Here is a 26,370-nt window from a genome sequence, read left to right on the forward strand (position 1 = left end):
AAGAACTTGTTTTACTCTATGATCAGAAATGTCTGGGCTTTAATGAATTAATTTTTCAGATGGGAGTTGTAGTTTAACTACACATAAGGGTAACGTGTTTTGCCTAGATAGAAACTCAGTCCCATGATTCTCTTGGCTACTACTGCAAGGACACGCCTACGCTAAATAAAACCATCGACGGTAATCCTTCATTACTAGAACTTGATGCGAGTACTCTCTGACTGTTAGCAAGCTAGTATTTGCACTGTTATAATCAGAACATGGACAACTCGGGGAAAGAGAAGGAAGCGATTCAGCTTATGGCTGACGCTGACAAGAAAGTGAAAACTTCTGGCTCGTTCTTGGGAGGCATGTTTGGGTAAGAACGCTGCAGCAGCAAGAACGATGTCAATAGGGCTAACGTTAGCTAGCGCATCATCAGTAAGCATGCTAATATCTTGCTAAATCAAACTCTCTGGGTATTATTTGTAGATGCCGTTAGAGGTTAATCATTGGCACCAGGCCATGTAGCTATATACTGCTATCACATGTACATACCTCAGTCTAAGCATGCCGTAGTAAACACATTATAAAAATAACGAGCTAACGTTAGTAGCTAGCTACATCATCATGAAGTCTGAGTTTAACCAGTTGGCTAGCAATACCATTGAGCCTTCTAATTAGCAAACTACCTATCTAAAACGACCTATCTAGTCAGCTAATCTAAGCCTTGAAATATGCAGACAACGGCACTCTGTAGAATTTGGGCAGTGGCTCTGATGTTAACTAGCTACCTATGCATCTTTTGGATGATTTGTGCACATCATATACATGTAGCTACTGACACTGTCTACCACAAACCAGATAAATTAATCCCTTTTCAAGTGTATGTAAACAACCTAGCAGCCGGTCACGACTCTTGGGCCTGTGCAATGAAAGCTAGCTAAAAACGGCTAAGGCCCAACATGCATGCATGCATACATTTTAATTGTTCTAATTGCATTTTTTAACGCCTACTCACAATAAATAAAATATAGGGTCATTTGATACAACACATCAATTCGGTCTTGTTTTTTCTCCAACCCTTTCTGAGTGTATATATCTATGAGTGTAATCGTATATGCCACCTTTGTGTGACATATTTATAAATGCATTTGCCAGTAATTTATTCCAATAGAGGAGTAGGACAGGAGTAGATGTCTGCCAATTCTAAGGCAACTGCAATGCAGGCCAGTCAGGTTAGTCTCTGGTGCATATAGCCAACCAGACTTGGGAGGATCCCCAATTTAATAGCCTGTCTGTACCGTACAATATTAGTGAACAGAAGAATACTGTTGTGTACATACACTAAGACTTACTGCATTCAGTTCCTGGAAGACATCCAATTGTCTTCTTAATTAAATGAAATGGCTCTCAAATGGGCACCCTAAGGGGGAAAGCAAAGCAATGTAATGGTAGAGGTCTAAATCTGACACATTTTACTCACACTCGTTAGAGAAAAGCCTCCCTATATGTCTGGCCTCAGGGCACAGTCTTTCTACTGTACTATAATGGTGGAAAACCATTAACATGCTGTAATGACAATCGTATCAGTTTTAGGTATATCCATTTGGCATCAGTAATGCCTTGTTACTGTGTAGATTGTCAGGAGAGTGTTTAATTTGGTATGATCAATGACTGAATGTAATTTAACACTGTTTTTGACTGCAACTAGGCCATGTAGCTAGAGATGTAATCAACAGGAACAGCTGTCAAACTTGCAGCATACCAGATGTATAAGGATGTCTGGTATGCTGCATCAAATAAGGACCGACACAGGGTAGGGCGTAGCCGGACACAGGGTAGGGCGTAGCCGGACACAGGGTAGGGCGTAGCCGGACACAGGGTAGGGCGTAGCCGGACACAGGGTAGGGCGTAGCCGGACACAGGGTAGGGCGTAGCCGGACACAGGGTAGGGCGTAGCCTGCTTGATCTTGAGTCTACACACAACAAAGGAACACGGATGAAGCCTTTAAAAACACTGTTTTCTATGTAACCGTGTGGTTATTGGTCCCATGAGTTGCTAATCACCAGCTGTGTACAATGTGTTCTATCTATGTGAGTGATTGGGCAGGATTCAAGTCAGATTGGGGACATTGATTTGAGTAGGCGGGGACATTGATTTGAGTAGGCAGTGACACTGGGTAGCGTATCAGTGACCTGTGGTGTGGACAGTGATTTCAGTTTTGATCAGGCTAAGGAGAGTGTGAGATGGGACTATGACTCAGTGCATTGTTGCTTTAAGTCTAAGAAGTGACCCACAACATATCCACTCTACTCTCCACTCTATGCTCAGGGTGCCTGTATGATGAAGACAATGGCTGTGTTCAAGAGCATCAAAACCGTGGTGTATAATGGATAAATTGAGACTGGCTGACTGATCCACAAATAATATTGAGTAGTTATTTATGATGCAAGGTGATTTGTAGATTAAAAGTCGTCGGCAATGTCGAACGCACCCAAGGATGTCATCCTGGTCAGAGCATCATTCGTCTACAGCTGGAGGAAACTCATAGGGAGTCAGGTCTGGTACTAGATCAGAGGGAAATCTATATCAGCACTGTCCAACATGGTCAGCTGACTGATGTCTTCACTCTATGCAGCATAAGAGCCTGGTCAATAGAAAGTGCTTGGTTGATGAAAGCACTGCACTGCATTTTCAGATATTTTCCACCACATTGTGTCGTGGTCTGTTAAAACTTCTTGCCACTAGGGGGGTGCCATTTCGACATAGCACAAATTCGTATCCAAATTAAACTGCCTCGTACTCAATTCTTGCTCGTACAATATGCATATTATTATTACTATTGGATAGAAAACACTCTCTAGTTTCTAAAACCGTTTGAATTATGTCTGTGGGTGAAACAGAACTCTTTCTGCAGCGAAATCCATGACAGGAACTGCGAAGGTCTGAAAACGAGGCTCTGTTCTCAGATCAGTTTAAAGCTCTGTATGTATCCTATGGGTCGACATGAACTGCACCCGCCTTCCCCTGGATGTCAGTAACCAATGAGAAGTGGAATGGAGTTTCTACGTAGTTCTCAGAGCTTATAAAAGGCCAAGGAACGAGGGGAGCTCTCTTTTTGACGTTCGTCATTGCGCAAAGCAGGACCTCAGGATGGCATTTTGAAACGCTCAGTTATCGACCTTAGATATATCCGTCTGTAATTTAATTCGATATAGGTGTTAGAAACATCATAACGAAGTTATTTTAAACCGAGTTATATCAGTTTATGCGAGTATATTGCTATTTTCGGACTTTCCTTAGTATTGCGTTTTGAGGATTTGGGCATGTTGTGGCCACATAGCTATTGTTAGCTGCTAATTCCGAAGTTGAAGACGACGTTTTACAACCAAGCAACGATTCTTTTGGACAAAGGACCACTTGCCCAAGATTCTGATGGAAGCTCGTCCAAAAGTAAGAGCTATTTATGATGTTATTCCGTATTTATGTGGAAAAATGTAAACGGATTTGTCCGCCATTATTGCGGCACTAGTCTGGCTGTAACGCACACTGTATGTCTAGTAACGTTAATTTTAAAAATCTAACTCAGCGGTTGCATTAATAACTAATGCATCTTTCATTTGATGTCCAACCTGTATTTTTTAGTCAAGTTTACGATTATTTATTGATTAGATTAGGTGCCTTTCCAAGATGGCGCCGGCCAGAATGCATGACCTGTTGCCACTGATCACATTGTATAACCACGATTTGTGCTGCTAAATATGCACATTTTCGAACAAAACCTATATGGATTGTGTAATATGATGTTACAGGACTGTCATCTGAAGAATTCTGAGAAGGTTAGTGAAAAATTAATTTATTTTGGTGGTGAATACGTTATCGCTATGTTTGGCTGGAATCAATGCTGTTGTCTGGTTTGCTATTGTGGTAAGCTAATATAACGATATATTGTGTTTTCGCTGTAAAACACTTAGAAAATCAGAAATATTGTCTGGATTCACAAGATCTGTGTCTTTCAATTGCTGTACGCTGTGTATTTTTAAGAAATGTTTTATGATGAGTAATTAGCTAATACACGATGGTCTCTGTAGTTATTCTAGTCATTTTAGTGAGAGTTGTGATGGGGGCTGCAATTGTAAACTATGATTTATACCTGAAATATGCACATTTTTCTAACAAAACCTATGCTATACAATAAATATGTTATCAGACTGTCATCTGATGAGGTTGTTTCTTGGTTAGTGGCTATTTATATCTTTATTTGGTCGAATTTGTGATAGCTACTGATGCAGTAAGAAAATGGTGGAGTATGGGAGTGGTGTCTTTTGCTAACGTGGTTAGCTAATAGATTTACATATTTTGTCTTCCCTGTAAAACATTTTAAAAATCAGAAATGATGGCTTTATTCACAAGATGTGTATCTTTCATTTGGTGTCTTGGACTTGTGATTTCATGAACATTTTATTATATGATATCCCTGTGGCTTTAGGCTAGGCTATGCTAGTCAGCTTTTGTGATGGGGGGATCCCGGATCCGGGTTTGGGAGGTGTTAGAGGTTAATCCTATGTATTTTTCTCTCTACAGCGGACCTCATAAAGTGGAGGAGGCGTGTGAAATGTACTGCAGAGCAGCCAACATGTTCAAGATGGCCAAGAACTGGAACGGTACACTTCTGTCACACTTCTGTCTGCGCTATTTCACACTAAACACGGTTGACCTTGATGGAATGATTTGCCCATTAGTTATTGTGTCAGAGCCGAGGTGTGTGTGCATCTTTGACGAAGGTTTTAATTCAAATTGAAATGTTATTTAAACGCTGTCAGTTTAGGAAGACTCAGTTGTCCTTTTTCCAGTTGACTCTATAGATAGGCTAGATGTCTGTAATGTCCAGTAGCCTACACGCATGAAAGACCGTGGCAATGTGCTGCCCTCTGTGTGGCGGGAGGGAGTCATTACAACTGTAGTAGAGCAGCGCTATTCTTGGAGGGCCTCGAAGAACACTATTCTTGGAGGGCCTCGAAGAACACTATTCTTGGAGGGCCCAATAAATTTGCTTCATGTTACTTTTGTGTGTCCTTCTGTCTCTCCAGCTGCTGGTAATGCATTCTGCCAGGCCGCCCGGATCCACATGCAGCTCCAGAATAAACACGACTCGGCCACCAGCTTCATCGACGCAGGAAATGCCTTCAAAAAGTCTGACCCCAACGGTGAGACACACAACCAACCAATCAATCAATGTGGTCAGCAAGCAGGGTAACATGATAACATGCATACAGTACATGCAGAAGAAAGTCAAAATAATCAGTAATTAACATGCACCACACAATCAGTCACTTGACTGCAGTATTTCTCCCCAAACAGCCTGCTTTAACTTTAATTTTCTACTTGTGTCCCTTATGAAAGCAGCAAGAACATGTAGTGAATCTGTTGTTGGGTGTTCATTTCTCAGGGCTAATAGAAGTCAGTGGTATGAGTTAGTCAGATAGATCCACAGGCAGCAGTGGGAGTTGAGGCTCTAGAGCTGTAACTGGAGCAGACAGGGCTCTACAGAGAAGCACGTCTACAGGGACAATTCCAGTCATTTCTTAGTGACGTGTGATATGTCCCCGTCTCTCTGGTAGTGTGTCAGAAATCAGGCCACCCAGTATAGGTTGTCTGTTTTGTATCTGACGTGGGCCAATCATAATCTGCCCCAGGGTTAGATCAGAGGAGATAGAGCCCTGCTGTGTTGCAAACCAACTGTACTTGAGTACCATACAATAAATATCTATTGAATTGAATGGAGTAGAATTGAGAAGCTCTCCAGTGCTCCCTCTCCACCTTTGGTATGATTAATACTGTAGAGCCGTGGGGCTGGAGTCCCCACCCTGGGGTGGTTATTATTGAGAGTAGTTTTCCATGCTGTCTGACTGGAAGTGGATTTATTAATAAAACCCCGGCTGCCGCTCACCCACCAGCAGTGGTGGCGATGGAATTAAAGCCTACTGTAGCCTAGCATATATCCTCCTAGCTAGATTCAATACACAGCCAGATGCAAGGATAAATTATGATTGAATGTTATGTAACCTTGAACTAACCCTGGAATACAATTAATATTATATAAGATTTATGACATTTTCAGATGGTAACCTAAACCAGAGTATGTGTGCAGAATTGAGCGGTCGGAAGTCCTTTCTAACCGTTCCGCTGATGCTCCTCGCTCACAGGAAGGGGAAAAAAACTGCCACTCCAAATTCTCTCCATTAACATTACAATGTAACCAACACCCATCAATTTGTGACTACTTAGACCTACCATTTGATTTTGAAGTATTGAAACCAAACTATATGATTTGAATGAAAAGTATTATTATAAACATGAAAAAGTGAATGTAAGAAGCTCTCATCATTTCAAATAGGCTACATGTCATATTAAACAGCATATAAACACTCTAAATAGGTCAGGAGCCAGACAGCCTAAAATTATTGAGGCTATATTATTCAAATGATTTCAAGTCTATAGCCTACAAAGAAATACATTGTGAAGCATTTGCGAGTGTGACACACTAGGCTGGAAGGGACTCGGGGAAATTAAGCACTCGGCATTTAAACAGCATTTTGTTGTATTAAATAATAGTCTATAAATTGCGCATATAGGCTGTGACTTGGAATTAAATACAAATTAAACAACAAATGCCTTATTAGGCTCAGTCTAGAAACACCATTTTGGCCAGTCTGTGGCTTCAGGCTCATGCGATGTTGTCTGGAGAGCAGGCCAGCAGCAGAGAATATCCTCTCCACACTTGCAGAGCCACTGGGTGTGCTAAACACCATTTTGCCAGGCTGGACAGGGAGGCCGAGTTAACTTTTTTTTCTATAGGTAGGTCTTTAGGCAAAATAACACAATCAAAATAAAGCTCATATGCCAGGCCTATTGGGCCAAATGATCATACAATGATGGTCTATTGTATAGATAATAGAACAAAAATGAATGAAACTTTTAAGAGATCTGATTCTTTTTGTTTCTATAAATATTTTGCTACAATGATACTTAGTTATCTACCCACCTCATTCCTTTCTGTTAGCATGATACAACATGTTTTCAGGATATGTGTTTTCAGATTCCACAATGATTCTTTAGTGTGGACACTACATCACCACACTCCCTCTCTTGCTCTTGGTCCTCATGTTTGTAAGTCACCTTGATTTAGCACCTGTGTGTTTTATCAGTTTCTTTATGAAAATATTTAGCGAACTCCATGACAGTAGCTAAAAAAAGGGAAATGGATGCTCAGAGGTGACAAAATATTCGTAATGCAAATTAAATTATTGTGCTTTCACTTTTTTCCAGAACTCTCCTTTTGGATGTGAACATTTTGACTGTTGTAATATGTATCTAACCTGCTCTATCTGATACTTTCTCTACCAGTCTAACTCTGCCCTCTTCCTTTAATGCTGCCAATAGAGGCTATCAAGTGCTTAAACGCAGCCGTTGATATATACACAGACATGGTAAGACAGACGCTCAAGAAACGGGGACATGCTTGGCCAGAACCAGATAATGCATTGTCATCACAGATTATTTTCTTGTCAGGATTGATCCTTTTAGCCGTAGTTGTAAAAATGTTCTGATAATGCCGGTTCTCCTCTTTACTTCCAATGCTATTCTCTCGCTAGCACCCTGCCTATAGTGTAGCCTAGTCCCCTTGAGGACGCTCCTCTCTCTCTGTTTCAAGAGGGTAATGTATTGTATCATTAGTATGGCGTGGACACTCGAGGTCTGAAGGCCATTTCAACTGAAACATTTGTATTGTGATGCAGGTTAAGTTAAAGGACTTGGCTATCTATCTATCTAGCTGTATTTATGACTGGAGTGGCTTTTCTCCGTAACGTCATTTAGTGATGATTTCACGCCTCTGTCCACTTAGTAATGATCAGGACCCGGAGTATTTCCTTGTCTGGCCACATTAGTAAGGTAAAACTCCCGGCTCCAGTATTGATTCCTGTCCTGTGTTTTGCTCGTCCAGGGAAGGTTCACCATCGCAGCCAAACACCACATCACCATCGCAGAGATCTACGAGTCAGAACTAGTGGATATAGAGAAGGTACGTTTTAATGTTGTATATGGACTAATATAGTATATGGACTAATAAGGTGTTAATCTGTGTATAGCAAGAGTAAAATACATTATTTGGAATAGTTGACCAGTTTCATTTCCTTATTGGTGATTAAAGAAAAGTGTACATTTACAAATAAAATTCCTTTGCAATTTCTGGATTTTTACTCAAACTGTTATGGTTTCCCATTCCCCCTGGTCCTGCTCTAGGCCATCGCCCACTATGAGCAGGCAGCAGACTACTACAAAGGAGAGGAGTCCAACAGTTCTGCCAACAAGTGTCTGCTGAAGGTGGGGGCCTACGCCGCTCAGTTAGAACAATACGCCAAGGCCATCGAGATCTACGAACAGGTGTGTGTCCCACCTCTGCATGCATTCTTGTGTGTGCGCATGTGTGTCTGAACAGAAACTGATTTGTAAATTAGTGGTTTCCCAATTTAAATTGATGAACACAGTGAATCAACAATGTGTGTGTCTCTCTCTCTCCAGGTGGGATCCAGCACCATGGATAACCCCCTGCTGAAATACAGTGCCAAAGAGTACTTCTTCAAAGCTTCTCTGTGTCACTTCATCGTGGATGAACTCAATGCTAAGGTCAGTTAGCAATTAGCAGCATCATGTCCACTACACCAGAGTTCAGTGCTTTTGTCATTAGTAATCTGACTGCTCATTCATTTCTGCAGCTTGCTGTGGAGAAGTACGAGGAGATGTTCCCAGCCTTTTCAGACTCAAGAGAGTGCAAACTGTTGAAGGTAGGTCGGTGACTCCATCGAAAGCCTTCTATTTGTTAATTGTATCCCTTTTGTCAGGGATCATCAACTTGATTCAGCCGTGCGCAGCTCGTTTTTCTTAAACAGATGGTCAGGGGGTCAGATATTTGACTAAAACATCATTTCAAACCGTGCTTACATTAGTATATGGTCACATACAGGACCAGTCAAAAGTTTGGACACCTACTCATTCCAGGGTTTTTCTTTATTTTTACTATTTTCTACATTGTAGAATAAAAGAAGCCATCACAACTATGAAACAACACATATGAAATCATGTAGTAACCAAAAAAGTGTTAAACAAATCAAAATATATTTTATATTTGAGATTCTTCAAAGTAGCCACCCTTTGCCTTCATGACAGCTTTGCACACTTGACATTCTCTCAACCAGCTTCATGAGGTAGTCACCTGGAATGCATTTCAATTAACAGGTGTGCCTTAAGTTAATTTGTGGAATTTCTTTCCTTAATCCGTTTGAGCCAATCAGTTGTGTTGTGACAAGGTAGGGGTGGTATACAGAAGATAGCTGTGTTTGGGAAAAGACCAAGTCCATATTATGGCAAGAACAACTAAAATAAGCAAAGCGAAACAATAGTCCATCATTACTTTGAGACATGAAGGTCAGTCAATATGGAAAATTAAGAACTTTGAAGGTTTCTTCATGTGCTGTTGCAAAAATGATCAAGCGCTATGATGAAACTGGCTCTCATGAGGACCGTCACAGGAAAGGAAGACCCAGAGTTACCTCTGCTGTAGAGGATAGGTTCATTAGTTACCAACCTCAGAAATTGCAGCCCAAAAAAATGCTTCACAGAGTTCAAGTAACAGACATTTCAACATCAACTGTTCAGAGGAGACTGCATGAATCAGGCCTTCATGGTTGAATTGCTGAAAAGAAACCACTACTAAAGGACACCAATAATAAGAAGAGACTTGCTTGGGCCAAGAAATATGAGTAATTGACATTAGACTGGTGGAAATCTGTCCTTTGGTCTGATGAGTCCAAATGTGAGATTTTTGTTTCCAACCGCCGTGTCTTGGTGAGACGCAGAGTAGGTGAACGAATGATCTCCACATGTGTGGTTCCCACCGTGAAGCATGGAGGGGGAGGTGTGATGGTGTGGGGGTGCTTTGCTGGTGACACTGTCTGTGATTTATTTAGAATTCAAGGCACACTTAACCAGCATGGCTACCACAGCATTCTGCAGCAATACACCATCCCATCTGGTTTGCGCTTAGTGGGACTATCATTTGTTTTTCAACAGGACAATGACCCAACACCCCTCCAGGCTGTGTAAGGGCTATTTGACCAAGAAGGAGAGTGCTGCATCAGATGACCTGGCATCCACAATCACCCAACCTCATGGCAATTGAGATGGTTTGCTATGAGTTGGATGGCAGAGTGAAGGAAAAGCAGCCAACAAGTGCTCAGCATATGTGGGAACTCCTTCAAGACTGTTGGGGGAAAAAATTGATTTTGATTTTACTTTTTTTTGGCTACTGCATGATTCCATGTGTTATTTCAGTTATTCTACAATGTAGAAAATAGTACAATTTCAAGAAAAACCCTTGAATGAGTAGGTGTCCAAACTTTTGACTGGTATTGTATGCCTCAATATGCCTGGGAATACTTTGAAACAGATTTCTGATTTGCTGGTGTTTTGACAGTCTTATGTCCAACAAGACATAAGAACTTGGGGGCCAAATACACTTACCTGTGGGCTTCCAGTTGAGGAGCACTGCATTATGGTGTTGGTCAGGGTAACGGATTGAAGTCACAGTATAATAGATCGCAATGCACTTGCATAATATGACGTATGTCATCCACTACCAATGTGTGCCTCTGATGCATGGCAGCCATTTTGTGGAAGCCACCTGACAACCTTAAATCACTGTTTTACAGAAACTCCTGGACGCTCATGAGGAACAGAACTGTGAAGCTTTCACTGAAGCAGTACGTCTTCATTTTGGATTGATTCACCAGGCTAGCTCCTTTGTCGTTGTTTATAATTGAATTAGTGAAAGTCAGGTCTTCAGTACATGTCTTTCATGATTAGTCATTCAATATGTAATTCTTTAATGGGGGGAGGATGGATTTCTTTATTTGAACAGGTTCTTAGACTTCATCTTATTCCCTCCCTCAGATTAAAGAGTTTGATTCCATCTCTCGTCTGGACCAATGGCAGACTACCATGCTGCTGCGCATCAAGAAGACCATCCAGGGAGATGAGGGGGACCTGAAGTGAGACTACACCGGGGTACATTTCACCACAGGGGCACACATCATGGCATGCCACCCCCTCTCCATTACACCCCCCCCCCCTTACTCTCTCATTGCACAAAAACAATGTTGAGGTTCTTATAGTTACAGTATGAGTTAGTTACAAGTTAACTTCAGCTGCAATGTGTAGGCCTATAGAGAATCTGTAGAAGAGTACGTGCACCCTGTTCATTCCGAATGTTATGTTGAATTCTATTATATGAAGTTATCAGTTGCTCTCGTATTAATATTGCCAAACCCTAGTTAGGATGTGGATCTACAGTCGTACCTCTTAATGGAGGATAGAGCCTGTACATTTCCTGTTTAGTGGTGAGTAACCTCAGTAGGGCAGAGAGGCATTCTACTAATGCATAAACACTGCATGATTTGTACAGTTGTAATTAATTATTCTATAGGTTTAGCACATGTGACTAATCTAGAAATGAGTATTTAAATATATTTAAAGATTACTTATGATGTTGTAAGCTTATTTCCATTCTTTCCTTGGCTTCCAACTTGAAAATGTCTTAAAGAGATTTAGAAAGGAAATGTCCATTACTTCCAATATCATAAACGGTTGTTGTAAACTAAAGAATTCTAGCCTGAGTGATGACAAAGAATTGTTTCATATCCAAAACAGCCAGGAAAAATGTCTTATTAATGACAATTGATAAACAAAGTTAAACAATCAAGACATGACCAGAGAGCATATGGGAAATAAAGTATCCAAAGTTGGCTTTATTTTTCCCCCCATATAATCTTATTCTGTATTATTTACGAGGGTGTTCTTAACAAATGTTTTGGTTTACCTGCCAATGTGACTAATTCTGCTCGTGTAAAAAAAAAAGTATTTTTTTAATGCAGAGCAAACAGGGGAAAAAAGCTAAGAATGAATTGCTCTCTTGCCAGAGCAGTGTCACACTGAAATAACAGGCTGGAGTTTAGAAGTAACTCATGTTGGTGTATACTAGTGTGCCCTCCTGCTGGCAACTAGCAGAACTGCATGTCATTGTGTGTTGTTTTATAGCATTGTGCAACATTTCCTAGTAGTGATGAACTGAGCCCCCCTTGATGTTGGGGGGGGGGAGGGGGCAGTCAGCCTGCATATCAAGCTTCTTTCAGGTGGAATAGTGCCCTTTTTATTTGGTCTGTGAGAATGGACAGTAATAAAGACATATCTATAATTCTCTGTTAAGGCTCAGTGCTTTTTGTCAAACAGAAAAAGGAAAACCCATCTGAAGACCTACACTCCACACCGTTTGAAAATGATATGTACAGTACCAGTCAAAAGTTGACACTACAATATTTTCTACATTGTAGAATAATAGTGAAGTCATCAAAACTATGAAATAACACATACAGAATCATGTAACAACCAAGAAAGTGTTAAACAAGTCAAAATATTTTATATTTGAAATTATTCAAAGTAGCCAGCCTTTACCTTGACAGCTTTGCACACTTGGCATTCTCTCAACCAGCTTCATGAGGAATGCTTTTCCAATAGACTTGAAGGAGTTCCCACATATGCTGAGCTACTTTTCCTTCATTCTGCGGTCCAACTCACCCCAAACCATATCAATTGGGTTGAGGTCGGGTGATTGTGAAGGCCAGGTCATCTGATGCAGCACTTCATCAGTCTCCTTCTTCGTCAAATAGCCCTTACACAGCCTGGAGGTGTGTTGGATCATTGTCCTGTTGGAAAAACAAATGATAGTCACACTAAGCGCAAACCAGCTGGGATGGCATATCGCTGCAGAATGCTGTGGTAGCCATATTGGTTAAGTGTGCCTTGAATTCTAAATAAATCAGTGTCACCAGCAAAGCACCCCACACCATCACACATCCTCCTCCATGCTTCACGGTGGGAACTACACGTGCAGAGATCATCCCTTCACCTACTCTGCGTCTCACAAAGACACGGCTGTTGGAACCAAAAATCTCAAATTTGGACTCATCAGACCAATGGACAGATTTACACCAGTCTAATGTCCATTGCTCGTGTTTCTTGGCCCAAGCAAGTTTCTTCTTATTATTGGTGTCCTTTAGTAGTGGTTTCTTTGCAGTAATTCAACCATGAAGGGGTGGCAGGTAGCCTAGTGGTTAGAAAGTTGGACTAGTAACTGAAAGATTACAAGATCAAATCCCTGAGCTGACAAGGTAAAAATCTGTCGTTCTGCCCCTGAACAAGGCAGTTAACCCACTGTTCCTAGGCCATCATTGAAAATAAGAATTAGTTCTTAACTGACTTGTCTAGTTAAATAAAGGTAAAATAATAAATGAAGGCCTGATTCACCAGTCTCCTCTGAACAGTTGATGTTGTTTGGGCTGCAATTTCTGAGGCTGGTAACTCTAATGAACTTATCCTCTGCAGCAGAGGTAAGTCTGGGTCTTCCTTTCCTGTGACGGTCCTCATGAGAGCCAGTTTCATCATAGCGCTTGATGGTTTTTGCGACTGCACTTGAAGAAACTTTCAAAGTTCTTGACATTTTCCGGATTGACAATCCATCATGTCTTAAAGTAATGATGGACACTCGTTTCTCTTTGCTTATTTTAGCTGTTCTTGCCATAATATGGACTTGGTCTTTTACCAAATAGGGCCATCTTCTGTATACCACCCCTACCTTGTCACAACACAACTGATTGGCTCAAAGGCATTAAGAAAGAAATTCCACAAATGAACTTTTAACAAGGAACTCCTGTTATTTGAAATCCATTCCAGGTGACTACCTCATGAAGCTAGTTGAGAGAATTCAAAGAGTGTACGAAGCTGTCATCAAGGCCAAGGGTGGCTACTTTGAAGAATCTAAAATTTAAATATACTTTAATTTGTTTAACACTTTTTTGGTTACTACATGATTCCATATGTGTTATTTCATAGTTTTGATGTCTTCACTATTATTCTACAATGTATAAAATAGTAAAAATAAAGAAAAACCCTTGAATGAGTAGGTGTGTCCAAACTTTTGACTGGTACTGTATATTAATTTGATGAGGTGATCAACGTACCATGACAATTTTAGGAGCAAATGTAAACCATGAATGAAGCCTACTTAAACTGGGATTCAGTGAGATTGCGGGTTATAGGCATTGAAGCTTTTAAAGGCCAGACAACTCCACAACCCTTCGTCAACAGGGTCGAGGACAGACAAACTATGAATTCAGACCCAATAATTAGACGATAACCACTGTGTACAAAACATTAAGGACACCTTCATAATATCGAGTTGCACCCCCCCTTTTGCACTTAGAACAGCCTCAATTTGTCGTGCATGGTGTCTACAAGGTGTCGAAAGCATTTGACAGGAATGCTGGCCGATGTTGATGCCAATGGTTCCCACAGTTTTGTCAAGTTAGCTGGATGTCCATTGGGTGTTGGACCATTCTTGATACAAACGGGAAACTGTTGAGCGTTAAAAACCCAGCAGCATTGCAGTTCTTGACACAAACTCATGCGCCTCGCACCTACTAACATACCCCGTTCAAAGGCACTTAAATATTTTTTCTTGCCAATTCACCTTCTGAATGGCACACACACACAATCCATGTCTCAATTGTCTCAAGGGTTAAAAATCCTTCTTTAACCTGTCTCCTCCCCTTCATCTACACTGATTGAAGTGGAATTAACAAGTGACATCAATAAGGGATCAAAGCTTTCATCTGGTCAGTCTATGTCAAGGAAAGGGCAGGTGTCCTTAATATTTTGTACACTCAGTTACATTCAATTACACATGACGACCTACACCACAGTATATTCAGTGGACACCTCCATGTCTTCCACAGTACCAATGTCCTCTGTTACACTGTGTTGTCCCTCAGTGGAGACTGTCTGTGCCTCAGTCTTCAGTTCTGACGTCTTCACTGTAACACACTCCTGCTCAGAGATAGGGGCACACTCTGCCTCCTCAGGATCCGCAATGGCCGTTATCTCTGAACCAGGCCCAGCTTCCAAACCTGGAGCCAGGATGGTTTGTGACACTGCAGTTTCCAGCACAGATGGGGTCAAAATAGTAGAGGTCTCTGAAACAGAAACTGGGGCAAACATGGCCCCTGAGACAGTGACAGGGACAGAGAGAGACACAGTCTGGACAGGGAGGGTACCGGAGGACGACGGGGAAACCGGGATGGAGTGAGACACAGTGACAGGGATAGAGGACACGGAGAAGGGGACAGAGACAGTGGATCCATCCAGAGAGATGACACCGGCCCCGTCTGTGGTGACAATGGGTAGGTGGGTCCCTGCCGGCATCTCTGTCTGGATGACCGTGAACCCACCCAGGGTGGTGTGGCTGACCAGGGTGATGGTCCCTGAGTCGCCCCAGTTGGCTGAAAGGGTGAAGGGCTCACCATGTACCAACATGGCCCCCTCCTGGAGCCTACCTCCAACTCCACTCTCCCCCTCCACCTCTCCAACCACTACATTTTCAACTTTTACCTTCCTACCAGGGCATCTGGGTTTCTTAGTCTTTACCTCATGTTGTACTTCAGGACCACCAGGTAGTTCTTCCATAGAGTGTTTTGTTCATGAGTCTGTTGATTGAAGAGCACGTCTTTAGGCTTTTGCAGCACAGATTAATGTCTCCAAAATAACTTATTACACGTATAATAATTCTAGGTATTGTGTTAGTATGAAAACTAGAAGGTGTAGTAACATACCATGGTGTCTGTGTACAGTGGACTAGTGTAGTAACATACCATGGTGTCTGTGTACAGTGGACTAGCGTAGTAACATATGGTCCGTCTGTGTACAGTGGACTAGCGTAGTAACATGGTCTGTCTGCGTACATTGGACTAGTGTAGTAACATATGGTCTGTCTGCGTACAGTGGACTAGTGTAGTAACATATGGTCTGTCTGCGTACAGTGGACTAGTGTAGTAACATATGGTCTGTCTGCGTACAGTGGACTAGTGTAGTAACATATGGTCTGTCTGCATACAGTGGACTAGTGTAGTAACATATGGTCTGTCTGCGTACAGTGGACTAGTGTAGTAACATATGGTCTGTCTGCGTACAGTGGACTAGTGTAGTAACATATGGTCTGTCTGCGTACAGTGGACTAGTGTAGTTACATATGGTCTGTCTGCGTACAGTGGACTAGTGTAGTAGCATATGGTCTGTCTGAGTACAGTGGACTAGTGTAGTAACATATGGTCTGTCTGCGTACAGTGGACTTGTCCGTGAAGGCTTCTGAAGGACACATGTAAGGCTTCTTCCCTGTTTGAATCCTCTGGTGCCTCTGGAGGGCATTCAGCGGGGTGAACTGCTTATCACAATCTGTACAGTGGTACGGACGCTCACCTGAGACAGAACATACAGAGGTCAGACAGGGGTTAAAGGTCAGCAGTAATAAGTTACTATGAATGGAAGCACTCTGGGCGAAGGCCCGACCACAGAGTTCACACTTGTAAGGCCTGGAGCCCGTGTGGATTCTGGAGTGGTGTTTCAGGTATTCTTTAGAAGCAAAGCTTTTCCCACAGCTCTCACACATAAAAGGCATCTCTCCTATAACACAAAACAACACAAATATGTAAAGGCTGGTTTGTGTAGATAGGGTTCACAGATGCTGACACTGAAATGGACACAGAAATGGTATCAAAAGCCCAACCTAACAAGTAGAGTATTGTGTCTCTGGGTAAGAGATGAACGTCTTACCTGTGTGGGCCCTCTTGTGATAACACAACATGTGGTTCTGGCTGAACCTTGCATCACACTGGTCACAGGCGAAAGGCTTCTCTCCTGTGTGAGTCCTGTGGTGTGTCTTGAGAGCTGAGCTCTGGGAAAACTTGGCTTCACAGTCAGTGCAGGAGTAGGGCTTGTCTCCTGTGTGTGTTCTCTCGTGTAGCGTCAACGCTGTCTTAGAGCTCAGCGCCTTGTTACACACAAGACAGGTGTGCCGCACACCGCCTCCCTCATGCACCTAGACGTAGAGAAGAGTAGATATTTATTGTCTCAACAAATGATTAGACTTGCAGCAAATAGAAACTGAAGAGGAAATACCATGTTCATATATTGTAGTGCATTTGGTTTAGCCATTTACAGCTCTAGTTAAAAGTAATGCACTAGGGGAACAGGACGTCAATCCAGAGAATTCTACATAAAAGTGCTACAAAAGCAATCCCAAATCCCCCGACTGAGACCGGTCCTAACCTTTCGTCGGAGGCGCATCACGTCCTTCTTGCATTTGAACGTCTTGGTGCAGACCTCGCAGGGGTACAGTCTCTCGTCACTGTGGAAGTGTCTCTGATGGATCCTCAGGTTTCAACAGTTGGCAAAAGTCTGCTGGCAGGTGTCACAATGGTATGTCACCTCCCCCTGCACACCGTGGCTCGTCCTGGTGGTCATGGTAACAATGGAGGAGTGTAGTTATTAGAGATGTGATCAGAACAACAATGAAAATAGTTGAGATTTTAGGTTTTCTATCCCTTTTAAAAGTGCTCAAAGCACTTTACATTGTAAGGTACATTGGGCTCCCCTCATTTGCAAACCCAACAATCCATCCAACAAACATGTAACTAATGTGTAATGTCCAACTCCACCTCCTTAAAGTGCTTCAGGTAGCTCTTATCATCGTGGAAGGTCTGTTGACACTTGCCACACTTGTTTTGGGTGTCAGCATGTCTGGATGATCTGTTGAGGGCACCTTCCTCACCCATCGCTTCCTTCCTGGGGAAGAAAAGTGAGTCATCAGGACAATCCTATGGTTTATCTCCTTCCATATCATCGACGTCTGTTGACCTCAGCCCCGCCCCCTCTTTTTCAGGCAGCAGCTCTGGAAGGGCCTCTCCTGCCTCCTTCTGTGTAATAACAATAAACATCACAATCAATTGGATTTATACAGCACTTTTTCAAAATGCTTCACACACCTCAAAGCATGTCACCATAGCAACTACCTGTGTATTCTCAGTGTTCTCCTCTTGACCGGCTGTCTTGGTCTGAGTGTTGTCAGGCAGATCCTCCGTCTGCGTCTTGGTCTGGTCCTTCATCTTCCTCACGTACTTCTTCTTAGGAATGTCAACGAAGACTCTGCGGCCTGCCAGACTGTTACTTTTCCTCCCAGAGATCTCAGCATCTTCATTCACCTCTGATCTCTCCTCCTCAGCTGTGACCGGGACTTTTGCCCTTTTCAACGTCCTCTCCCTCCTCTCTGGTCTTGTTGGATAGGTCGGCCTGTTGGTGGAGGCTCTTTTGGGAATTTTATTTACCCTGACCCCCAGCACCCCCTCCTCTACATCATCCAAATCAGCCTCCTTGTCTTGTGACATGGATGATTTAGCCCCGTGCAGACTCGAGCTGCCTTCATCGAGAACCGAGCTGCAAGCCTCCATAAGGCTTTTACACTCAAACAGTGTCGCCACTTCACAGATCACGCCAATCTTGTATTCAGCAAACTTTTCATCCACCTCCAGTTTGCCAGTGTATATATATTCCAAGAACCTGGTGAAATCAGTGTTTCGGACGTTCCCCAGGAATAGTTTCTTAGGTGGGTCCGGGGCCAGTAGGATGTTCTTGAAGTAGCCGCTGGAGGCAGCTAGTACCACCTGGTGAGCCTCAAACTCCTCCAGCTCACCATGGAAGGCCACCTGGACTGTGACATCACACAGGTGGCTGTGCAGTCTCAGCTGGTGAATTGACTGAAGCATGTCCTCATGGTGGGAGGCTGAGGAGAGCTGGACCACTTGGTCACTCATGTTTCATACTGTCAGTAGTGGAAAAAGTACCCACTTTTCATACTTGAGTAAAAGTAAAGATACCCAAGTAGAAATGACTCAAAAAAAGTGAAAGTTACACTGTAAAATACTACAAGTAAAACTCTAAAAGTGTTTGGTTTTAAATATACTTTACTATCAAAAGTAAATGCAATTGTAAAAATATACTTAAGTATCAAAAGTAAAAGTATAAATCATTTTAAATTGCTCAAATGTTCATGTTTTTTTAATTTACAGATAGCCAGGGGCACACTCCAACTCAGACATAATTTAAAAAGAAGCATGTGTGTTTAGTGAGTCCTCCAGATTAGAAGCAGTAGGGATGACCAGGGATTTTCTCTGAACTGTTTTCCAGTCCTGCTAAGCATTCAAAATATAACTGGTACTTTTTGGTGTCAGTGAAAAATATTGGAGTAAAAAGTTCATTATTGTCTTTAGGAATGTAGTGAAGTAAAAGTTGTCAAAAATGTAAATAGTAAAGTAAGGTTAAGATTCCCCCCCAAAAAGACTTAAATAGTACTTTAAAGTATTTTTACTTAAAAGTACTTTACACCACTGCATACTGTTGTTAAACAAATGTTACAAGAACATATCAATAATCATGCAACGTAATAGCAATCAATTTCTGGCTGAAGTGAACTATTTAAAAAAAATAGTGACCATGTAACTTCTCAATTAGTGTGACCATATGAATTATATCTAGATATTCACATAGCTAGTTAGCTAGCAAGCTATAATGGTTTAGGCCTATGCTTGGGGTGATCTAGTTAGATAACCATATAGTTAGGTGGCTGGTTAGCTAGCTAGCTAGACGGTTGGAAAAAGCTACGTTAGGTAAGATCAGAAACGAGTTTGACAATCAGCTGCTTATTGTTTTCACTGGCTAGCCGTCGAAACATTGTACGCGGGGAAATGTCATATACTTGTAACGTTAGCTAGCTAGTTTATTTAATAGCAAACAAGTGAGTTAGCAGCAAGCTAAACTAGCTAGCTAGAAAAAAGCCACGCCAACAATCTAACTAGTCAAAGACAGAAAAACGATTGATAATTGTTTTTCAATAAAACACTTTATCTTGCAGTGTTTCAATGTTATGGTCAGCAAGCAACAGTGAACTATGTGCAATGAACGTGTACGCATCTCAACCAGCTCTCTTACCGTAAACTTGGTAAAATGACAGCCCTTCACAAATCCATCATAACGAAAGTATTTTCTGTCAAATCTGCAACTGATATCGAGAGATGCGTTTTAACCACGGCCATATTGGATAGATTCGGTCCACTTCAGCTGATGTGGGATCAGTTCTTAATACCTGTATAACATTCCCCCCCCCCCCCCCCCCATTGAGCAAAACGACCCTGCATCAGTTCTTAGGATAATGGCAAAATATATATAAATTGACAGACATCAACATGACATAAATCATTATTAGACTATAATACAGATCAGGGTGTCTCAATATCTTTTCAAATTGAAGACATTTCATTCGTCATTATGCAGAAGAAAAACAAAACATTTTGAGAAACATGTCTTTTGAATGGCCAGCCTTGAATTCAAAGATTAGAGAATTACATTCCTTTTTTAAAATCAGTATCCACATGGTGGTGCCATTTAATTGTATTTCAATGTTGTGCCATCAGGCTTGGAGGCCTAGCCTTGCCTCTGCAGAGACTATAGGCCTGTAAGGCAGCTCTTGGATAAGTGCAAACACTGTAGTTATAGTCTTCTTCAGTCTGGACCTTGATTATTTGAATTCTGGGTGTTAGTGCTGGGCTGGAACAAAAGCCTGCACACCCAGGACTTGAAGTTGGAGATCCCTGGTATTCTCATGTATTCATTTATTGTAAAAGTTGGACATTTTGCCTGAGAGGAGCAATAAAACAGAAGCCTTGATAGTTGATTCCACTTGAACCCCATCCACCTCACAAATCAGCCCCATGTTTACCAAAATGTAGTCTGTCATTCCAAGGTTGTATGCTAAGCTACTTTAGGAGGAATCACTGGGGGCCTGTGAAGCTGCCAGTGGTTTTTTATTGACAGAGGAAATCCATATACCTTACATTTCCCATAATGACTTCTGCAAGCATTCGGCCTCTTCCGGTGGTGGTGAGTCATCCTGCTAGTGCACTACTAAGGGCAGGATGCTGTGGTTTTCAGCTCTGGCCTGGAGGCTAGCCACCACCTCTGCCTGTCTGCTGTGCCGACACACACACACACACACACACACACACACACACACACACACACACACACACACACACACACACACACACACACACACACACACACACACACACACACACTCAGATGCACGCAAGCAAGTATGCACACACACTGGTTGCATCTCAAAGTATTCCCTATTCCCCATGCAGTGCACTACTTCTGACCAGAGCCCCCCCCCCCCCCCCCCCCCCCCCGCGCATTCGGCCATGTTTTCTCTGCCACAGGGCGATACTCCTCCATGCAACCAAAATAACACCGCTGACGTCGAGTGGTACACAAACAACGGGACAAAACATCCACTGTGTGAGAGGAGAAAACAAACCCCCAAACCCTGAAAATACATTTTCTGTTGGGGGTTTTAGAGGACATTCTCATAAACACTCAGTGGCTAAAGGGAATTCAGGCAGGGTTTGTCAGCTGAGGTCATGCAAACACTTTGATTTGGAGCAGGTTAGACTGTGTCCTCGTAAGACCTCTCCATAATTGCCTGGTAGCCTACGTTGAGTCATAATCCAAGCAGATGATGAACTAAAAGGCTGTCGGTGAAGACCAGAATTTACATGGAGCTGCGGTAACTGGCCTCTCTCTCTCTCCCTCTCTCTCTCTCTCTCTCTCTCTCTCACACACACACACCCTGGGGCTAATGCCAGACCGACCCGACTCTGTCCAACTCAGCATTCATTCTGTGTTGACTCTCACTTCTGTCTCATTGAGAAGTGTACTCTGTTTTATGAAATAACTTAATAATGAAGGCTCTTGAATAGCCTGCAGTAATTCTGTTCAAATAGTATTTCTGTATAGCACTTTAAATACGGAACATAGTGGACTTAAAAATTCTATATTCCGTCTTTGTTTAGCTTGTGGAGATGTGGGGGAGGCTTATAGTTGTTTTTGTGAATTAATCTTTACCCATAATTACAGTATGTAAGCCATGGAACTGGAGCCAGATAGGTCACTGAAAATGCACAGTGTTTCTGTGGCTCTGTCAAGGCTAAGGCCCTGACTCCCTGATACGCCTTATAACTGCCAGGATACACACAGGCCATTCCAGATCTTTCACACACATATACACGCACATGCACGGACACATGTACGCACGTACAGACACACACACACACACACACACACACACACACACACACACACACACACACACACACACACACACACACACACACACACACACACACACACACACACACACACACACACACACACACACACACACATGCCGTTCTGACCTGTCACTAGTAGCTTCTCTCACCGTTTAACTCTCACTCCTTCCCTTTTTTCCTTCTTTCTTTAGTGGCTGGGTTCCAAACCACAGACAGGCTGTCCAGCAGTGGAGGCTGATGGGAGGAGCTATAGGAGGATGAGCTTATTGTAATGGCTGGCATGGAATCAATGGAACGGTATCAAACATATCTCCGCTCCATTAATTCCGTCCTCCTATAGCTCCTCCCTCCAGCCTCCTCTGCTGTCCAGAATATAGCTGCAACTCATTAAGTAGACCTGCAATCAGTATGTATAAACCCAATGATTCAGATGTTGGACAGTAGGACAATGTTTCTTCTATTTTTCTTCTTCTCTTTTTGTTTTTTGCAAGAAACACAAAGCAGTTGGTGGCAATTGACATACAGCATTCAATGAGATTTTGCAATATATTGCAACTTCTATTTAGTTCAAGCTATGAGTGCAGATAACGTTGGTTTGGAGAGTGACATGTAGGAGGGTGGGGACATTAATAAATATGAATAGACAAACAGTCAGAGTCATTCCAGATCTGGCCCTTCATTCCCCTGAGTGCTTTGTGACAGACAACCGCACACGGATAAAGAACACACTGATAAAGCTAGGAGCACAATATCTATCCATCCCTCTATAAATAGTTTCTATAGCCTTCGGAAAAGCGATGTTTTTCTCGACTGAGTTGGAAATAACTTTCCTTTCATTGATGAAAAGATAGAATGGCATTCAATGGTGAATTTACTTTCAGAATGGCTCTGTTCAACAGTGCTCTCCTCCCTCGGTCTCTCCTTGAGCTGTCTTTGTGTGGCTCTATAGTGTAACTGTATACAGCTCTTAGCACCTCAGGAGAGATAGACACCAAGTGTATGTGCTTCTCAGAAATAGCACCTTTGTCAGTGCATGAAATACCAACCACCTTAACCATTGAGAATGTGTGGGAGGTTAGAGGAGACTTTTGTGTGGTTATGACATTATGTTGTGACCGAAATACATGGACATTGTAATCGATGATATGTGTAGGTGGATTATGTCAACTCCTTTCTATATATTTTTTTAAGGTAACTGCCAATGAAATGAAGGATTATCCAATCATTTAAGTTCTATCCAAGTGCCTAGATGTTGGGGACAGGGATACAATAAAACATTTGCACTTGGGTCCATCATGTTCCTTTTTCTCATGAAGTCCTCTCGCAGTTGTTGACAGATAGCAAGTGTTTCCTGGTTTAGTATAAACACAGCAGCAGGTGGTGTCACCTTCTCACTCTTTCCCAGCATGCAGTTCTACTATCTGAACACATTCCCAGAAAGTCGAAACTTCACAACTACCTCTCCATTCGTATATCTACATCCATCCGTTCCTCCCCCTTCCTTCCTCCCTCGCGTCTTCTCCCTCTCTTCCATAGATTGCATCATTCATCTGTCTCCCGGCCTCCTCCGCTTGGGCCTCTATGGTCAAACACACACACCCTCCCCCATTGCGGGGCGTGAGGCTTCCTCCTGCCGTTGGTTTCATTGGCGGCAGCAGGAATTTCATGGTTGGTTAGAGACCAGAGTTCTGGAGGCTGGCCAGCTGCTCTACATAGACTCTCTCTCTCTCTCAACTAAACCTCCTCCCTATATCTCTCTACATCTCTCTCTCTCAACTCAACCTCCTCCCTCTATCTCTCTACATCTCTCTCCTTCCTTCTAGACTCACCCTTTCTTTACCTCTCTATCTCTCAATCCTCCACATCAACCCCATACTTACCCTCTTCATCTCCATTTCTCCCTTTCCTCTCTTCCCTCTCCCGCCTTCCTCTCCCTTTCTGTCTCTTTCTCTCTCTTTGCCTCTAGTTCAGCTCTCTTTTGCTTCTTCCCTTACTAGCTCTCTCCCTCCCTTTTCACAGCAGCCAGACTAACCCTCTTTTTCTCTCATTCTTTTCCTCCCTCTTCCCTCTCTCCTTCCCTGCCCCCAAAGTCAGAAATATCCTGTGGTTTAGGTTTGATCCCTCCGGATACGCCTTCACATAGAACACACACACGGCACACACACACACACGGCACACACACACACACGGCACACACACACACACACACACACACACACACACACACACACACACACACACACACACACACACATACATACACACATACACACATACACACACACACACACACACACACACACACACACACACACATAAACTCATAACTCCTGTGCGGCAGCTTCACACAGAGGGGTGTTGCAGGCCCCGGTTAACCCTTCGTTCACCCATCCTAGAGCTGCATAACGTGGCAGCAGTTCAACTCTTGTATAACCAGCTTGGTGAATTAACAGCGGTTATCTGGTCATCCCTTCATCCGCTCACTGTTTTATTGACAAAAAAGAAAAAGACTCGCCCCGAGAAAATAAATCCCAAATTTTATTTCGGCAACACACGACGGTACCGCTACACTCTGCTTGTTGACACAACAGCTCAGATGGAGTGGTTTTCAAATACGCAACTGTTCAAACCATTTCATTCTGCCATATTTCTTCCACCTATCCAGAGCAATCAGACAGGTCAGTGAACATTAGCAGAGGTAAGCGGACAACTTTTTTGCAATGAAATACAAACAACCTGTGTAAAGGTAATTTTATTGGATTCATTGCCCAAGGGTCCTTTTGTCTGAATTTTGCTGACTGAATAGGGGAGTGAATGAGGCCATAGAGAAGGGGACAATGTTTTGAAATTAAACCCAGCCGAAGCAAGTATCTCCATATGTGTTAACAGGTTCCTGTATTTACGGTTGCTAGTTCTTTAACCCTGAAGCAGCTAAAGGACAGCGTGCTGACCTACAGAACATTCCTCTCTACTCTGCTGAACACAGCTAAATCCTTCTCTGTTTTCCCAGGTGCCATCTTGGATTAGCTGTTCGATTAAACTTGTTATCCCTTGAATTACCTCATGATATAGACCAAATATGGAGATGGAGAGAAAGAGAAAGAAAGAGATAAAAAGCGAGAGAGCGACAGAAAGAGAAAAAGAGAGACCGAAAGAGAGAGAGAGAGGGAGAAAGAGAGAGAAAGAGAAAGAGAATGTGTATCTACTGGATGTCTGCTAAAACATACACACTAATAGGTAGACTATTGGACAATCAGTAAAGAGGACCGTTCCTGTAATGCTCGTAGTTGGAAGGATGGTCGGACCAAGATACAGCGTGGGGTAGGTTAATCATTTTTTATTTATGATAACCGGCACAAAACAAGAAAGAGTAACAAAACGAACGTGCCGCTTTGTAGTGCAAAAAAGGCTACAATCCAAAAACAAGATCCCACACACAACAGGTGGAAAAGGATGCCTAAATATGATCCCCAATCAGAGACAACGATAGACAGCTGCCTCTGATTGGGAACCATACCAGGCCAACATAGAAATACACAAACTAGAGGACCCACCCTAGTCACACCCTGACCTAACCAAAATAGAGAATAAAAAGGCTCTCTAAGGTCAGAGCGTGACAGTTCCATTTGATCCACAGAGGAGACACACAGGAACACATGCATCAAATAGGATCCCACCACCATGACTAAGACATATCAAACCACATTTATACTTGATTAAATCCACACAGACAGACATTACCATCAGAACACAGAGGCAGTAGTCTCATTAATCTACAACCTGACATTTTAATCTGGTATGAGAAATGATCTGTCCAATTATTTTGCTATTCAGTAGGTGGATCACTCATGTGGGTTTGGGTTGGAAGATTATGGTGAACTTGACCTGCAAACACAATCCACATTCAGTATAGAGCTACAGTGTGTGTGTGTGTGTGTGTGTGTGTGTGTGTGCGTGCGTGCGTGCGTGCGTGCGTGCGTGCGTGCGTGCGTGCGTGCGTGCGTGCGTGCGTGCGTGCGTGCGTGCGTGCGTGCGTGCGTGCGTGCGTGCGTGCGTGCGTGCGTGCGTGCGTGCGTGCGTGCGTGCGTGCGTGCGTGCGTGCGTGCGTGCGTGCGTGCGTGCGTGCGTGCGTGCGTGCGTGCGTGCGTGCGTGCGTGCGTGCGTGCGTGCGTGCGTGCGTGCGTGCGTGCGTGTGTGTGTGTGAATGGCAGTAACACATGT

The 26,370-nt window shown here is 42.8% G+C and overlaps 2 protein-coding genes across 3 annotated transcripts; one reads left to right on the forward strand and one right to left on the reverse strand.

Moving 5' to 3' along the window:
* Positions 1-180: 180 nt before the first annotated feature.
* On the forward strand, positions 181-12,300 carry napbb (N-ethylmaleimide-sensitive factor attachment protein, beta b). Of its 2 annotated transcripts, XM_038962368.1 has the most exons (10): positions 181-358; positions 4,568-4,647; positions 5,074-5,190; positions 7,427-7,473; positions 7,989-8,066; positions 8,288-8,428; positions 8,567-8,671; positions 8,761-8,829; positions 10,753-10,803; positions 10,994-12,300. In XM_038962368.1, the coding sequence occupies exons 1-10, from the start codon at positions 261-263 to the stop codon at positions 11,093-11,095; spliced, it is 888 nt and encodes a 295-aa protein (XP_038818296.1). In that variant the 5' UTR covers positions 181-260; the 3' UTR covers positions 11,096-12,300. The 2 variants fall into 2 exon arrangements, with proteins under 2 accessions (XP_038818296.1, XP_038818295.1); XM_038962367.1 differs by lacking the exon at positions 7,427-7,473 and having other exon boundaries at positions 328-358.
* A 2,908-nt stretch (positions 12,301-15,208) lies between these two features.
* Positions 15,209-18,795, reverse strand: gzf1 (GDNF-inducible zinc finger protein 1). Its single transcript, XM_038962655.1, is given in 7 exon segments — positions 15,209-15,634; positions 16,255-16,609; positions 16,760-17,024; positions 17,255-17,432; positions 17,639-17,770; positions 17,843-17,901; positions 17,998-18,795. Coding segments are annotated over 7 exon segments (1,848 nt in total). The 3' UTR covers positions 15,209-15,573.
* Positions 18,796-26,370: the final 7,575 nt, after the last annotated feature.

The sequence above is a fragment of the Salvelinus namaycush genome, chromosome 24 (assembly GCF_016432855.1).
Source record: "Salvelinus namaycush isolate Seneca chromosome 24, SaNama_1.0, whole genome shotgun sequence".
Classification (NCBI taxonomy): domain Eukaryota; kingdom Metazoa; phylum Chordata; class Actinopteri; order Salmoniformes; family Salmonidae; genus Salvelinus; species Salvelinus namaycush.

Bases quoted from the DNA above. Each gene is read 5' to 3' on its own strand.
- napbb (XM_038962368.1), top strand. From the start codon at position 261: ATGGACAACTCGGGGAAAGAGAAGGAAGCGATTCAGCTTATGGCTGAC. The intron at 8,429-8,566 runs GTGTGTGTCCCA...CTCTCTCTCCAG, and splicing joins CCATCGAGATCTACGAACAG to GTGGGATCCAGCACCATGGA. The intron at 10,804-10,993 runs GTACGTCTTCAT...TCCCTCCCTCAG, and splicing joins GTGAAGCTTTCACTGAAGCA to ATTAAAGAGTTTGATTCCAT.